The 16,252-nt window shown below is 39.2% G+C and overlaps 1 protein-coding gene across 1 annotated transcript in view; it reads left to right on the forward strand.

The window, feature by feature from the left end:
• The window catches only part of TMTC2 (transmembrane O-mannosyltransferase targeting cadherins 2), a 318,581-nt gene extending 314,243 nt beyond the window's left edge, over positions 1–4,338 (forward strand). Inside the window, exon 12 of the mRNA XM_088453737.1 lies at positions 1,875–4,338. Coding sequence (XP_088309863.1) covers positions 1,875–2,054 — 180 coding nt within the window. The 3' untranslated portion in view covers positions 2,055–4,338. The remainder of the gene's footprint in view (positions 1–1,874) is intronic.
• The last annotated feature ends 11,914 nt before the right edge of the window (positions 4,339–16,252 follow it).

A 16,252-nucleotide genomic window follows, 5' to 3' on the forward strand; every position in this document is an offset into this window, starting at 1 on the left:
TGATCAAATTCCACAAGGTATGCCTCCACATTAACTTAACTTCTGCAGTATTGGGGCAGCAGCTGTTTCCCAGACACCTTTCCCTTGTGACAATACATCTATCAGGAGTCTGGTGTTCTCTTCCTGCACTGCTGCCACATTAATAAGAGCTCTCTCTATCTCTTTAATTTCTGCAGTTTGCTGAACTGTAAAGCTGAATCTAGCTTTCTGTAAAATCCCACGATGGCACCAGTGTGATAAAGGTAGTCCCAGATGATGATACCTCACACTGATATGCTGAACAGCAAGGTTGTTCGGCACCAAACAGCAAGTTATCCAGAAATTCCGGTGGCCTCGTCTCTTGCTAGACCTAGACCAGCTAGCTAGATACCGGCCGTTAGCTGGCACCCACCCCCACAATGCAACAAATACCTGCATCCAAGCACTAATAACTTAACACACATCTGATTCTCCCACCTGGGTCTCTGCCTGTGTGTTTTCAATACATATTTCATAGCCTGTCAATTAATACTACCAGGGAGCAGCCACCCATTTTCCCATTGTATCAATGATTCTAATACTTCAAACTTTTTTGTGACACTACAACTTCACAACTCAGTTGTACACCCCATGCAATGAATTTCAGTTATGCTATCTAAGCTCTAAAGCATTCTAATTATTCTATTCCTCCTAGCTAGTATGATTTTACACTTTTATTTTTTTACACATTTAAATTTTAGGCAGGCTGGCCTCTTAAATCAGTCAATCAATAAGTTAATGATGGGCTTATAATCAGTTGATTGACAGAGATATGAATACGGTGTAACTTCATCGGTACAAATTAGGATGGGGTAAATGTGGTGCCACTGTCAATATGTTTGAATTCTGGGATTTGGTTGTAGGTAGTTATTCTCTCTTGTTCAGTCCATCAGTGGTGTCTCCAATGCCTTTCATAGTGGTCTTGACATCTTTGAGAAGCTGAGAGTTAAGCTGCCCATCCACTACAAGATGCGGGGACGATGGCACGATTACGACATCATAATCGTGCCGTCGTCCCCCTAGGGGTGAAGTGCATACACTAGACGTTCAGTGTATGCAGATCAATCATCCCCAAACATGGCAACCTGACGGCGGTCTTCAGGTTGACCGTCATGTTCGGATGATGATAGATGTTAAAAACAACCAGCAGACACGCGCATCGCTGGTCGTTTTACTGCCCAATTTGTGGACGATTTGCAAGCGATTGCATGATAACGACATCGTTATTGTGCAATCGCCTGTCAAAATCACCTAGTGGATGGACAGCATTACACTTCTCTAGGAAAAATTGTGCCAATCATCCTGACCATACTGGGAATTTGAGACTGCTGCCTATGACTAGTTTATGTACTGTTTTGCAACCTATTTCTAGCAGGATGGCATGCAGACTATTGGGAAATACATTCCAACACAAGATTCTAAGACAAATATATCCAATTTGAAGATGTGAAAAAAATTTTCACATGGGCAAAGTGATCATCTAAGGATTTTTATCTGCCCCATGCATTATTACACGTTGCTGGAGCTAAACATTCTTTGTAATAGTAACATAGGAACATTTGTCACTATTTCTGTACAGTATATTACTTATTGGAAGAACTGATCTGGAAATAGGTTGCTTATGATGGCCTGTATTGTATTAAGTTGCACCACACATACTGAAAACATAGAGATAAGCTGTCTGACATAATTTATCAGAATATTTGGGTTTAACTGACTTGCCAAAATGTTTCTATCTACCATATATGACCTACAAGTATATATTTCACCATCTTTGCCTAACATGACGATTTGTTAATGGAATGAGCTAATCTGTCCACTTAAATGTTTTTATTTTTTCTTATTCCTTTTGCTAGTATCCTGCCGCCTTGATGAATCTGGGAGCTATTCTTCATCTCAATGGTAAATTAGAAGAAGCAGAAGCCAACTACCTTCAAGCTCTCCAGTTCAAACCCGATGATGTTATCACTCAGTCAAACCTTCGCAAGTTGTGGAATATAATGGAGAAACAAGGTCTAAAGACATCAAAGACGTGACAAAAAAGGACTAGAGACTTTTGACCAAATTTTAGATTCTAAAATTGGACATGCAGGGAGCAGCAGGGCTGCAAGCTGGGCTTCCTGTAAGTGTCTGCAAGGCATAATTGCTGCTAGGAGAGTGTCCTGCTTTTTGGCAAAGTAGCTGTTCTATGTGTATTAAAGGGAAATGATGATGACAGGGATATGAAATCTCCACAAGGGATTAGGAAATGCTTGCATTAGCCCAGATAACGAAAGGCACTTAAAGTGTGGTCTGCCTTCATCACAATGCAACTGATTGTGCATAATACTTGGGTAGGATGAAATGGATACTAGCTTCTAAAATTGTAAAACAAGGTGTAACAGTATAGGTAATCTTCAGTACTAAAATAATTAATAATAAATTACATGGATTTATTCTATTTTGGAGCTAATTCACTAAATTCATTGAACATTGTGTTAACAAATCAAATCATAATCTGCAATATTAAACTGTATTTTGGAGGAATTCCTCCTCCGTTTTTTCTGGCCAGTGCTGTTGAAATTTTCTGATGGTATTTTTATTTTTTTAAATGAGAATGGACATTGATAAATAAAATGTACTTGCAACAAAAAGAGTGGGAACAATACAATCTACTATATATATATATATATATGTTAAGAATAATTTATCCTGTCTCATCCATAATTACAACACGGTGTGTCATGTACTTTATGGTACAATATTGTTTTTTCATCAAGTCGGCATGAATAGGAAAAAGCTTTATATACAATATGCAGCTTATTACGCAATATGCACTTCATTTTCTGACAAACCTAGTTACTAAACATTATCAAGAAGCTGTTTTTTTTTGTTTTTTTTTATATTAGGACATAAAAACTAAGAAAAGATTTAAGCTATAAATACAGTAATTAGATAATCTAAGGCTCTGATTAGTCATTACCCCTAAAGCCACTTTTTGTTGATTAGAAGAAGTGGATGTACTACCTACTGTACAGCATATAGTGTATCAATATTTATGTTAAAAATAAGGAAATAAACTAAGGAAATGCACATATTGTTTTACAATGGACCCAAATTAAATCTGCCAGTTTCTTTAATTTTTTTTCTGTGCATATAATACTTATAAATGGAAAAACCCCTGGCTCACTTATATATTTAAATGCTGTACCCGTGGTGGCATAACGGGACAATGTAGTGCATTTACTCCATGCAATCATGTTCCTACTTGCACCTTGTGGATCAGTTAACACACACACATACACACTAACAGTACTTTAGTGTTTTGTTTCCTTTCTGATTGTTTCTGCTGTCTGATTGGGAACATTGTAAGAAATAACAATCACTCTTTTCTGCAGATTGTTTGAAAACAGTGACCATAGTGAGTCGATGCCCGTCATCTTAATAAACATATATTTTCATGCACAGCATAAAACATGTATGCACTGATGCTGCTACCAGGCCCTGCATTCTGCTTTCAGTTCTTTTGTTCAGTCTTCCACTTCCTGTGGTGTACAGTTGAGTTTGTTGTGTTGCCATCTGCTGTGATTTGCTCCTCAGGCTTCTGTTTTTCTATTGCCTGCAGACAGTACAATAAGCTGTTCCAAACAAGACAGAGTACACAGGCGAGCGGTGCCAGCTGAATCATCCACATTTTACGTTTCTGTTTATTACAACACATATCTGTTTGCAAATTTCCTTATTTAAAATCATACATGCAAGTCCTACAACTCAATGTAGGTTTAAAAATTGATAACTATTCATGTTTTATTTTAAGTAAGCTTATAAATATCTGGTCCATCCATTTTTTTTCAAATGTATATAGTATATTAATCTTTTTTTTTTTTTTTTTTATCACTGTGTGATATTCAAAGCCAGTATTTGTTAGAGATTTATTTGTATTGCAATTTATGGGGGGAAAGCAAATATTTTCTTCTATACATTTTCATTTAGTTTGGAAATATTTATGACAGAGGTTGACATTTTTTGTTAAAAAAAAGTTTTTGCATTAAGTATTGGCTTTTCATTTTAGAAAAAGAGTTTGTTTATGTAAGTAGTGTGGTGTCAGCCCCAAATGCTGTATTACACAGATTCACTACATTATTATTTAAGCTGAAGACCAGAGTTATTATGTCTTAACAGGGTCGTAGAATTTCTTAACAGGGTTTTTGCATCAAAGAAGTTTATAGAGCAAGATTGAAAACAAGTTTGAACATTTGTTTCATAACATTAATCAGTAGAAACAATTTACAGTGTATTTTGTTTTTGTCCTGCCTTAGAATGTGAATCTTTTATTAATTTACTGTACCAACTGGAAGTAAATTTTGAAGTATTGTAACAAATTTGCAAGTTTATTTTTTCTGGGTGACATTTTTGAAAATTTTCAGCTGGTAACTGTACAGAACATCTGGTTTTGACTGAAACAATCAATTTCTGTCTGTAATTTTTCTAATGCAGATCAGAAAATTAACATTGGAATCTGGTTGGCTGCTATTACCCAAACTGCCTGTTCTACTCAGATACTTGTGGAAGAGGTTTTTTTGAGAAATTCTTTTATTCAATCCAGTATCTGGGAAAATTTGATATTATACAGGGAGAATTAAATTGCACAGATTTGGTCAATTAGCCTTCAGACCAACAACCTGTTCATAAGATATGAGGAATTCCCTTCACTTCACTTGATGCAATGCCTGGACAGTTCAGTCAGAGAATAAATATGTCCATATGTGGCCAGCTTCAAAATGGACTTTCATCATTAATAATTGTCTTTAAATGAATTAGTGCAGTACATGAGTATATCTGCCAATATGAGTTTGTTTTATAATGATACAACTATCTGCTTTTGCAGACAGTGATTTCTTTGGACGGAATTCAATTGTTTTAGTGCGCCCGATCTCCCGTCTAAAGTGACCGGAGATCGCGGGGTGCTATTCAAGTGATGTCAATTATCGTGCTGATCACGCCCATAGAAGTCTGGTTTAGCCGCGTAAACAGCTACACCCGACCAAAGTGCTGGACGCGATCGCGAAAAAAGTGCAGTTTGGGTGCCCAAGCAGGTCACTTTTCTTGCACTTCAGCTCACCAGCTGAAATGCCGGCACCTGCAGGTGATCGCGCCTGACTGAGCTATTCAATTGTTGCCCCTGTCAGTCGCGAAGCGGGGCGCAAACAATTGAATAGCTCCGTCAGGCGCAAAGCGGGGCGCAAACAATTGAATAGCTCCGTCAGGCGCGAAGCGGGGCGCAAACAACTGAATTCCGCCCTTCATGACCAGACACATTTCACTTTTTGCCACTACTCCATTACATCAGGAATATTTTTTACTTTTCTACATATATTTTTGTCTACTTGAAATTCTCCCTGTTACCTGCTTCCCAGAGCTGCGGTGATACCGATTGTGTTATGACATTTGGCTGGACCTATTTCAGCAGTGCTGAGGGCTGCAGCCTAAGGGAATGGGGCAGTGCTCTATTGGAGATATATATATATTTAATGTGATTATTGAATATATGTAGAGGTAAGGTTAATTTGAGAAGGGGTTGTCCAAAAACGCACAACTCCTGTAATACACTTTTGCGAGTACATAACACGTATGGAAAATGTTTCAGGGGCATGTGCTTGGGGTGGAGTTGTAGTAGCTATTTGCCATTAAAGAAAAAAATATTATATCAGGGAGATCTTGTTAGAGCAGTAATGGCCTGATACAGATCTGCAATGTTGCACAGAAAAGTTAGATCACTTACTGTAAAGGTGATCGTATACTGGCCCACAAGCCATATAATCACTATTACATAAAATGTTATGTTACTATGGTATATGGAACTTACCAACCATAATATTGCCAACCCCAAGGAGCCTAATTCCCCTCGTACTGCCGCAATGGAGTTACCGGGTTTTTAGTACCAAACTTATTGCAGAATAGCCGCTTACACATACAGCAGCAAAGTGTTCCTAATGAATTTTGTTTATTTAATAATTATATACCTGGAAACCAAATCAAATGAAACTCAGACACAAAACTGGAAACTGAGACTTTTACTGATAGTCCATATCAACCAATAACAGAGAAGGTTGAGCTGCTGCCATCTTACCAGGAATCATATCTACAGCCTTTTTGGTTGCAGTGCAGGACATGGCTAGTCAGAGAGTGGTTAGTATCACCTATTTAAATCAGCCCTGTGTATTGAACATTAGAGCAGATCATTTTCTTAATATGGCATTGTGGCGTGGTGATTGGGATACCACCTTTTCATTTTCAGATTCCTGGATAGGGCATGTGACCAGAGTGTGGCCAAATCCACAGTAAGGTTACAACCATTCAATTTGACAGATTGCAGGCCTTTTCTACCACTTTAATAAGAGGTCATTCATGACCCTTTATATGGCAACTGTATGTGTCATCAGAGCCCACTCGTTCCTTTTATATGCCTCAGAACCCCCTCATGCCCCATTATATGCCTCAGTGCCCCCACATGCCTCTTTATGTGCCTCAGAGCCCTTGCCCCTATATAAGACTCAAAGCCCACTCAAGCCCCTAAGTATGCCTTAGGTTACCCTCATGCCTTTATTGCTAAGCTATCCCAGTATCCACTTATGCCCTTGATTTGACATACCACTACCTGAAGTGCTTCACCACCACTGAAGTGAAGGTCCGGCCACCCTCTTTGAGGTCTGTCCTGGGCCAATTGATTTGATTAAGGATGAAGAGATTGGCAGTGCTTTTGCTCTGATTAAAATCCTCACTAACCTGGCAACCTCTGCTAACCACAACATCAACTTTTTCACTGGCTAAATTCCACTTCATACGCTGACTCCAGTCAGTCACACTCACTCATGACCAGAATACTCAGAGAAGATGAAGAGGGCTGGATCAGCAGGGAAGGCTGGTTCATGTGCCCCACTGTTGGATTTCCCGCATACCACCCATTAAGACTGTGCAAGCCTCCAGACTCCCGATAGTCCTGCTGATTTCTGGACTATCTGGAGGAATCTTGGACGGGTGGCAACTGTACTTGGTGGATCCATGAAGTAGACCATATATGTATTTTTTAAATAAATTTTCATTTACTGCCTCAATACTGTTGAAAAACATCACTTAGATCCCATAGAGTTTGGACAGTAATAGTGTATAAAAACCCTATACCTTGTGCTGCTGGACCCATAGGAGTCACATGAAGTGATATGGCTATAGTTAAACCATTGGCCTTGCTATTTTAAATATTATGTGCTTCCTTTATCAGTGGTTTGACCTTGTACAATACTATTAGACAGGTTTTACTTATTGTTTACATACTGATCCCAATATTAATAAAAATAAAAAAAATCGCTGTACTCCACCCAGGTCAAACTCTGAGTCACAGTCACTCCATAACTTTGATATATTCCTACACACAATCATTAGCCCAATGAAACCTAAACTGTCCCAAAACAAAATATGATTGGGTGTTATGTATGCCGATGCTACTATATTAAGCAGAGAGATGGAAAGTTAAGAGACATGAAAAAGGTGTAGCGAGCATTATATTATTATCATCATCATGTATTATGTATTTGGCGCCACAATTATTTTAAATAATAAAGAATGGGACTGCACTTATTTATTAGAACCAAGTTGTGAAATGGCAGAGAAATTATATAGCAGTCAGGTTTCTCAATAATAATAATTTAATCACATATAAGAATAAAATACAAATATATAATACACTTCAATATATATTATTAGGAATAGCTATAATTCTTAGATCATGAAATAATAAAACGATCTGTATAATTTCAACATTCAATACATTGGATAGAATTGTCCCATAAGAACACCTATTAACGGAACAAAGAAAGTTTCTGCTGTTCATCAATGGTTAAGCAGTGCTCCACTCGCATGTGCATAAATAGAATAATCCGTGAGGAATGCTCTGTAAGGATCACATATGGTCAGCTGCATATACCGTGATGTTATCCGTGCGCTTCCTCTGTAAGGCTTGTATTAGCAAGACACTCCAGTGTCTTCGTCACAGATCAAAGTGCTGCAAATGTGGGGGTCCTCTGACGTGTTTCGCCCTAACATATAAGGGCTTTAACAAACTCTTTGCAGCGGACCCCGGTGGATGTATGCGGCTAAATTGAGCTGGAACACACCGGGAGCTAAACAAGACTGCTGGAGCAGGGCTGCCCGAATCAGGCTATTCTCTAGAGCAGTGATTCCCAACCTCAGTACTCAAGGCACACTAACAGTCCTGGTTTTGGTGATATCCAGGCTTGAGCACAGATGGTTAAATCAAAATAACTGAGGTACTATTTAAATCACCTGTGCTCCAGTATGGCTATCCTCAAAACCTGGACTGTTAGTGTGCCTTGAGGACCGTGGTTGGGAACCCCTGCTCTAGAGCAACTCCGCGGTTCAGGTACACCTAGTGCGATCAAAGCTTGCGACACCAATTAAGCTTTGCAAACATTACCATCACGGTCTTTTCCTTTTTGGGACTGCTAGGCCATATGTGATATTTACAGAGCATTCCCCACGGATTATTCTATTTATGCACATGCGAGTGGGGCACTACTTAACCATTAATGAACAGCAGATACTTTCTTTGTTCCCTTAATAGGTGTTCTTATGGGACAATTCTATTCAATGTATTGAATGTTGAAATTATACAGATCATTTTATTTATTTCGTGATCTAAGAATTATAGCTATTCCTAATAATATATATTGAAGTGTATTGTTATATAATTGTTTTTTATTGTTATATGTGATTAAATTATTATTATTGTTATTGAGAAACCTGACTGCTATATAATTTTTCTGCCATTTCACAACTTGGTTTTAATAAATAAGTGCAGACCCATTCTTATTATATATAATTTCTCTTCTTCTGGGTGTACACACACCCTGTAATTGTGGACATGTAGCTGATATGGTAATTAAAGGTTTTTTTCTTTAGATTTGGTTACACAGTAAAATAACTGTAAAGATTTCTAAAAGCTGGATTAGCGCCAAAGTCATCTTTTTTGTGCCACAATTATTTTGCAGCACCGAACCTAAGGGTAAATATACTGTATAGCAAAGTGCATAAGCACAAAATAGTATAGACCTGAAAAATACTGTATGTAGTGGGAGTAAGCAATTCTGGTGACAGGAACGACGGAACAAGTATTACATTACGAAATTATGATTTATTTATTTTTTTTAACAAAAATGGGGAAAATAGTTTTTTCCTAAATAATATTGCCAGGACTATAAATATTTATTTATTGTAAGGGAAATTTTTAATATTTATAAGTGGGCAAAATTAAATTAAAAATGAACTATATTTTTTTACTTATTGTAAAGGTGGGCACAATTTGTAAGGCCACATACAATTATTCAAATCTTTATAAGGGGACAACATTTAATTCATAATTACCCTAGTATAGGTATACCAAGAAGTTAATAATAAATACTAATCAGCATTGGTCCAGTTGTCTCTAATTAGCTGTAGCACTTACTGTTACTGTAGTTCAGTGTTCTGGACCTATTGCTGAATAGCATAGGCTTATTGTAGAAGGGGAAGCCAGATATGCTTTTTTTCTGGCCGTTATTTTTTTTTTTTCATTCTATACTTATCACATCCAGTGGCTGTTCGTAACATTGAAGAAATCAGGGCGGCATCTTGCTTTGACCAATATGTTTTAAAACTTTGGCTTTCTGGTGTTTTTTCAGCAATTTAGCTTCTGTTAGTGATTTGCAACTAGCCCAAAAAGGTTGCCAAAAGTTTCTAGTTGACCAATTCTAACTCCATTACATTTTCTCCTATGCCTTTTAGAAAGAGTTATGATTGCAAATCATTAATTTTATTCTGGCTACTTACAGAACACAATCCTGACCAGTTCTGTTGCATGGTTTACACACCTGCAGTTTCTCAGATGCAATCATGCAACATGTTTATACTTCCAGAAATAACTGGCCAGTCAGACAACCTTAGCAAAATACTCTGTCAAATGAGATTAGGATTTGAGAATAACATTGCTGATTTTATCTAATTCATGATTTTAGTTGGCTTGTTGAGAACACTATTTTTAATTGGTTCAGGAAATGAGAAGAGCAAAACATTACTTAAGCCTGGTAGTGGGGATGTTGCTATTGTATACCACCAACCAGTCCTGATTTTCCCAGAACAGTCCTAACCTTACAAGAAAAAGGCGTGACTTCTTCCCACTAAAAATGTTCTATTAGTTACAGCAGGTAAAATACTTTGTTGTAGTTTACAACATAGTTTATGCATCTAATTTGCATCTTAACTTGTTTTGGCTACTGATAGAAATGTGATATTAACAAGTCACGATTTGGATTCAGTGGATGGAATCTTATGGATGACCAGTTTATGCTTTAAAAAAAAGACAGTGCAATCTTTTATACCTTCCAATAGCCCAGATTTCTGATGTCAGTGTGGTTTTGAATATTGGAAGAGGTCTGGTTTGGGTGCATCAGAGAGCGAGGTGTGGCCCTGTATTTTCTGATTTTATAATTGAGAATGTGACATTCTTCAGAAAGCTCCTTTACTTGAACAAATAAGAGTCCACTTATCAGAGCCTTAACAGCTCACCACATTCATAGTCACTCTTAACACACATAAATGCACATATTAATTCAATAATTTTGATGTACTGGTATTATTTATAATTTATTAACAGTTTCTTATATAGCGCAAAATATTCCAATAGAACAAAACTGGGTTATAACAAGAGGTAGGAAGGCCCTGCTCGCAAGTTTACAATCTGTAGGGAAATGGGCATTGATACACAAGAATAGGTGCTATATATTGCAATATTGGTACAGTCAGATTGCAGAGTTTCTTGGTGGGCTGTATGATCCAGTCACACAGGAATGTTGGCCAAAGGTAAGAAGGATGTGAAAGAAAGACTCTGTGTGGGCTGTGAATGGGGATGTAATTAGATATGGAAGCTATGAAGCATATAATGGCGGTTCTGGAATCTGATAAGCTTGTCTGAAGAGGTGAGTTTTCGGGAAACGCTTGAAGGTTTGGAGACTAGAGGAAAGTCGTGGGTGGGAGGGCATTCCATAGAGTGAGTGCAGCCCGAAAAAGTCCTCTATTCTTGAATGGGAGCAAGTAATGCGTGAAGATGAGAGATGCAGATCATGTGCTGAGCGGAGAGGATGGGTTGGGAGATATTTTGAGTTGAGTGAAGAGATGTAAGTTGGTGCGGTATGGTTAATAGCCTTATGTGAAAGTAAAAGTAGTTTGTATTGAATATGGTAGAAAAACGGTAACCAATGGAGGGACTGACAGAGCGGAGCAGCAGACGAAGAACGTTTTGCGACGAAGATCAGCCTCGCAGCTGCATTCATAATGGATTGTGTCGAGAGTCTGTTCTTGGGAAGAGCAGTAAGGAGACGATTGCAATAGTCAATGCGGGAAATAATGAGTGCATGGATTAAGAGTTTTTGCAGTGTCTTGTGTATGATATGGTAGAATTTTGGATATGGTTTTTAAATGTAAGTAACATGATTTTGAGATAGATTGACTGTGGGGAACAAAGGACAATTCAGAATCAAGGATGACACGTAGGAAGCGAGCTTGTGGGGTAGGGTGGATTGTTGAGTTACCAACAGTGGTAGAGAGATCATGTTGGTAACTATTATTGGCCAGTGGAAATATAATTAATTCTGTTTAAGAAATGTTAAGTTTGAGGTGGTGAGATGACATCCAAGATGAAATGGCAGAAAGACATTCAGTGACACATACAATACAGATGGTGACAAATCTGGGTGGGATAGGTAGATTTGAGTATTATACACGTACAGATGGTACTAAAACCTAAAAAATCTGATTAGTTTGCCAAGAGAGGTGGTATTGGAGTCCTACTTTAATATATACAATAATTTGTTCTAAACCAATGAAAAAGAAAAAGAAAAATTACTTGCCATATTGTATTTAAGACTTCGGCCCAAGTCCCTCAATACCAAGGCCAGCAACACAAGGCCTGCTTTCCTGACTGCTTCAATACATATTGGAATCTCAATAAAGTCATCATGCTTAGTTTAGGCAATGCTGTCAGTTCTTGTCTGATATCACTGATTACATTTGAACCCTACCCCACAAAAAATTTGAAAATGTTGTACAATCTTTCCTTTTTTATTAGTGTTATCCAGTGATAAATGAATAAAACATGAGTATATTGGGCTTTCCTTATGTGGTAGCTAGAACTACTTTAAAATTGTTACTATTATATTCTATTATACCATTTTTAACGCTTAAATGACATTGTATCAAAATGGGGATTAAGAGTGGAGGACATGCAGAAGATGATTAGTCCGGGGACTAGTTGTGAGTTCTATGGCGTAACCAAGCAATCTGTAAGGGGTAGTTATTCCCTTTGCAGCAAAAATGTATTTGGGTGATTCTCTGTGTGACGCACTATACAAGTACGTGAACCGTTTCTATACCCCCAATTTTTTTTTCTGGTGTTTACTTTAATGAAATTTTTTCTGGTGTATATTTTCTACCAACTAATTATTTAAGACTTGGACGCCAGAAGAAAAATTGTGGTATACAAACATTTCACATAATTGAATGTATGTAAATGCCCTATGCATCACACAGAGAATTACCCATTTTATTTTTTCATATTGGTCATTCTCAGTACAAAGCCACCCCTACCTGGCCCCCACTCTGCTGCTCGGTGAGGAAACCAGATGGTTTGCTGCTTGGTCACTTTCCCTATTATGCTATGAACATATGGTAAAGTTTGTGCAATGGTTTTGTTATATAACTTTTTTTAATGGTTGAATTATATTCCACAATTTCCTTTACCTAGCATCAACATCTATTCCTATCATTTGAAATTGTGTTGCTTTACGTAAAGTCTCCAGTAGCCTAGCAACAACTAATGTAACTACAGGAAAATTAATACTTCCCAAAGCTGCAGTGCAGCAGGGTTACTATGGTATAGTGATTTCACTAGCACTAGAGCTGCATTACCATAGGACTTTCATTTCACCAAATGTTAATGATTGTAGATAGATCATTGACAATAATAAGTCTGAATTGTAGTCCTGAAGTCTGTGTGAAGGTTCATTTGCTCATGTTATTTTTTGAAAGCCCAGGTGTCAAAGAACACCTGTCTGATGATGCTAGTTAAACAAAGCCCTTGATTATAACAGCCATTTGTGTGAAAATGGTCGTGGTGAAGGCACTTTGGTGAGTGGTGACCAATATCTTTGCTCACTATTCCTTGCACCACCTAGAGGTGCACAGAAAGATGAGCAAAGTTTGCCTACCGTATTATACTGTAATGTGTGCAGATGGGAAGGGTACACAGGGAGGGGGCATGGCCAGCGTTTGGAAGTAAGTTCATATATGGAAAAAACAACAAACTGTCGGACTGCCGCATGAAGGGATACAGGGAGATGCAATTGTAGGGGCACAGGACACAGTGCAACACATTTCTACAATTCCTACTATCTCGGCATGCCACCCCCTGCTGCCTGACTGTAGGCTCTTAAAACCATAACTTGTTAATTTCCTGTTGTGATTCTCACCCGTACACGCATTAACAGCCATACATTGAATTACACAAAACAGCAGTTACCTATTGCCACATACACAACAGTCAGTGGTCTCCCATTGTTGCACACACAACAGTCACCATTAGTCTCACACACACGCTCCACCCACCCTATGCCTCACACCAGTGCTCTCACCTATTGCCAGGCTTTGTGGCTGTTGCTGAGTCCGCCTCCCGGGGAATGTAATTACAATGAATGTGAGGACACTCAGGTAAGCCTGGCTCTTCTGGAAATGTTTGAAGGAATGAAGTGCTGAGGTCAGGGGGTGGCATCATTTGGAGGTCAGAGGGGACAGCATGTATATAGGAAGAGCCGCGCCCTGTATTAATAACAGACTGACTCTTCTCTCCGAATTTGCCAGCCTGGTCACCAGGAAGCTGAGCTGACTGGCAAATTTTTATTATAATTTGACCCAAAAAGATTAATTTTTGTTGCGGGAAGCTGTACTATGATAATATAGTAGATGGGCTCCTAAATTTGTTCACATTGTAGGAAATTAAATAATGGCAAAGTTAATTATTTGTCATTTTTCAAATGAGAGGGTTTATTCTATAAGTCCTAAATGTGCAGTTTTGGGTCTTGTACATGTATATGAACTCTTTGAGGTCCATTCAATTAGGCGCAATCATCTCACACCCACAAGTAACAGTGGCTAAATCCGGGGGCCCTTGCTGAGAATGTGCCACGAGAGGGGTAAGTAAGGGTGCCGTTACTGGTATTTCAACGCTGTTGTGACAACAACTTGCCCCCCTCTCAAGCAAGTTAATTGAATCAACCTCTTTATGTATTTATATATTATACTATATTTGTGTAACATGTAAATTGGTTTTATTGGATGGGTTTGTATTTTAATATAAGTTCCTATTAATCTATTTCACTTTTGTTTTCTTGATTCCTATATGAATTTTTCTACAGTTCTCTATCATCTAATGCGGAATCAGAATGGATGAAAGTATATTGACATCAGTTTTGGAATAAAATTCATTGCATTTCTTAATGCCATAACAAGGAATGATGTTTTTTTTATTTGTGGCTGAAACAATTGGCAAATGAGGCGCTTCCTTCCTCCTGAAAATGTATTGTTCCCAAACTAAACCATAGTCAATGTAAATTGTAATAACATGAAATACCATTTGCTTTTATGACACCAAAAATTGTTACATGATGCTGATAAGCTATTATTGCAGGGGGGGCAGGCACTAATTACCCGTCTCTGGGCTTGTCGGAGGGTCCTGTTGGGGGCCGGGGCAAACGTCCCCTCCTCCCTCTTACCGTCAGCTGAGCAGCCCAAAACACGCTGCTGTGTGCTGGGCTTCAAAGGGAGACTGCTTGCTGCTGCTGTCCCCTTAGCACAAAATTACACCGCCCCACAGACAGATCATAATCTCCCGCTAGTATAGCAGATCCCCCACAGACAGATCATATCCCTCAGTTCAGCAGATCTCCCCACCGACCCTCCCCCACCACAGACAGATCATCTCTAATAAGTACAGAATAACCCCCCCCTCATTTCATCATTAATCATTCCTCCCTAGGGCCCCCACCCCAGACATCCCCCCTGATACAGATGAGCAATATTTGTAGCTCTCTCCAGACTCCATTTCCCTATGATCAGCCCAGCCATGACCTGTCATGTCACCTGACCATTGGCATTGTACTTTCCTGGCCGGGGATCATTCATCTCATCATGAATTTTAATTTTAAATGAACCCCTAGTGCAGGTTTTCCTGCCCTGCTGAACATCTGATGGCTAGCCTACCACTGCTACCCCCAGGCACTGACTGCAGACATCCCAATTGTCTCCTCTCCACTCTGCCCCCTTCTCAGGGTGTGTAGTTAACTTCAGGCTCACAGCCTGGGGAGGGGAGAGTGGAGAGGAGACAATCTGGCTGACAGACTGCCTGGGCAGCCCCCGGACCCACAACTTACCCCACAATGCCACACCAGCTGCCGCCATCAACCGCGGACCCGCGCCTACTGGTGTGCTCTCTGCACACTTCCTGACCCCTCGACGGCGCTGCAGCATGTAATGCAGATGGCATGCTGGGTGGGGCTTTAATAGGCTAGCCTCTCTTCTCGCGAAAGAGGCTCAGCTGCAGACATGCACTGACAGGCAGCCGGGCTACCTGTGTAACACTGTTTTACATGAGCCGGGTGACGCGAACCAGGGGGGGTGGGGCCACAACTGAAAAGCGGCCGCACAACCAATCGGCCCGCCAGGATTTTTCCCATAAAATATAATGGCCAATCCGTGCCTGGTAGTATAGGTGGTGGTAAGGTATAAGGTAAGCTATAAAAAATAAATATGTTGTCAGAGTACATTTTACATCAAATGAAGCAGGGATAGATGGGTGAGGGGAGTGCAAGATAATTGAAGGTTGCCATAGTCAAGGTGAGAAATAATGAGAGAGTGAATAAGAGTTTTGGCAATACATCTACACAGCGTCGGATTAATAGTGCGGCTGGGGCAGTCTGCCAGGCCCCATACACATTAGGGGCCCTCACACTTAGCTACATCACTGGCATAGGGACACTGTGGCAAATATGAACTGAGGTTTCTGTGTGGCATAATGTGAACTGGGGGCGCTACATTTGTGGTGCTGGGAGTATTTACACATTTATACGTAGTAAAAAACACCAGCAAATCTTATTGA

Source organism: Taudactylus pleione, unplaced genomic scaffold (genome assembly GCF_031769625.1).
Source record: "Taudactylus pleione unplaced genomic scaffold, aTauple2 ptg000040l, whole genome shotgun sequence".
Taxonomy (NCBI): Eukaryota; Metazoa; Chordata; class Amphibia; order Anura; family Myobatrachidae; genus Taudactylus; species Taudactylus pleione.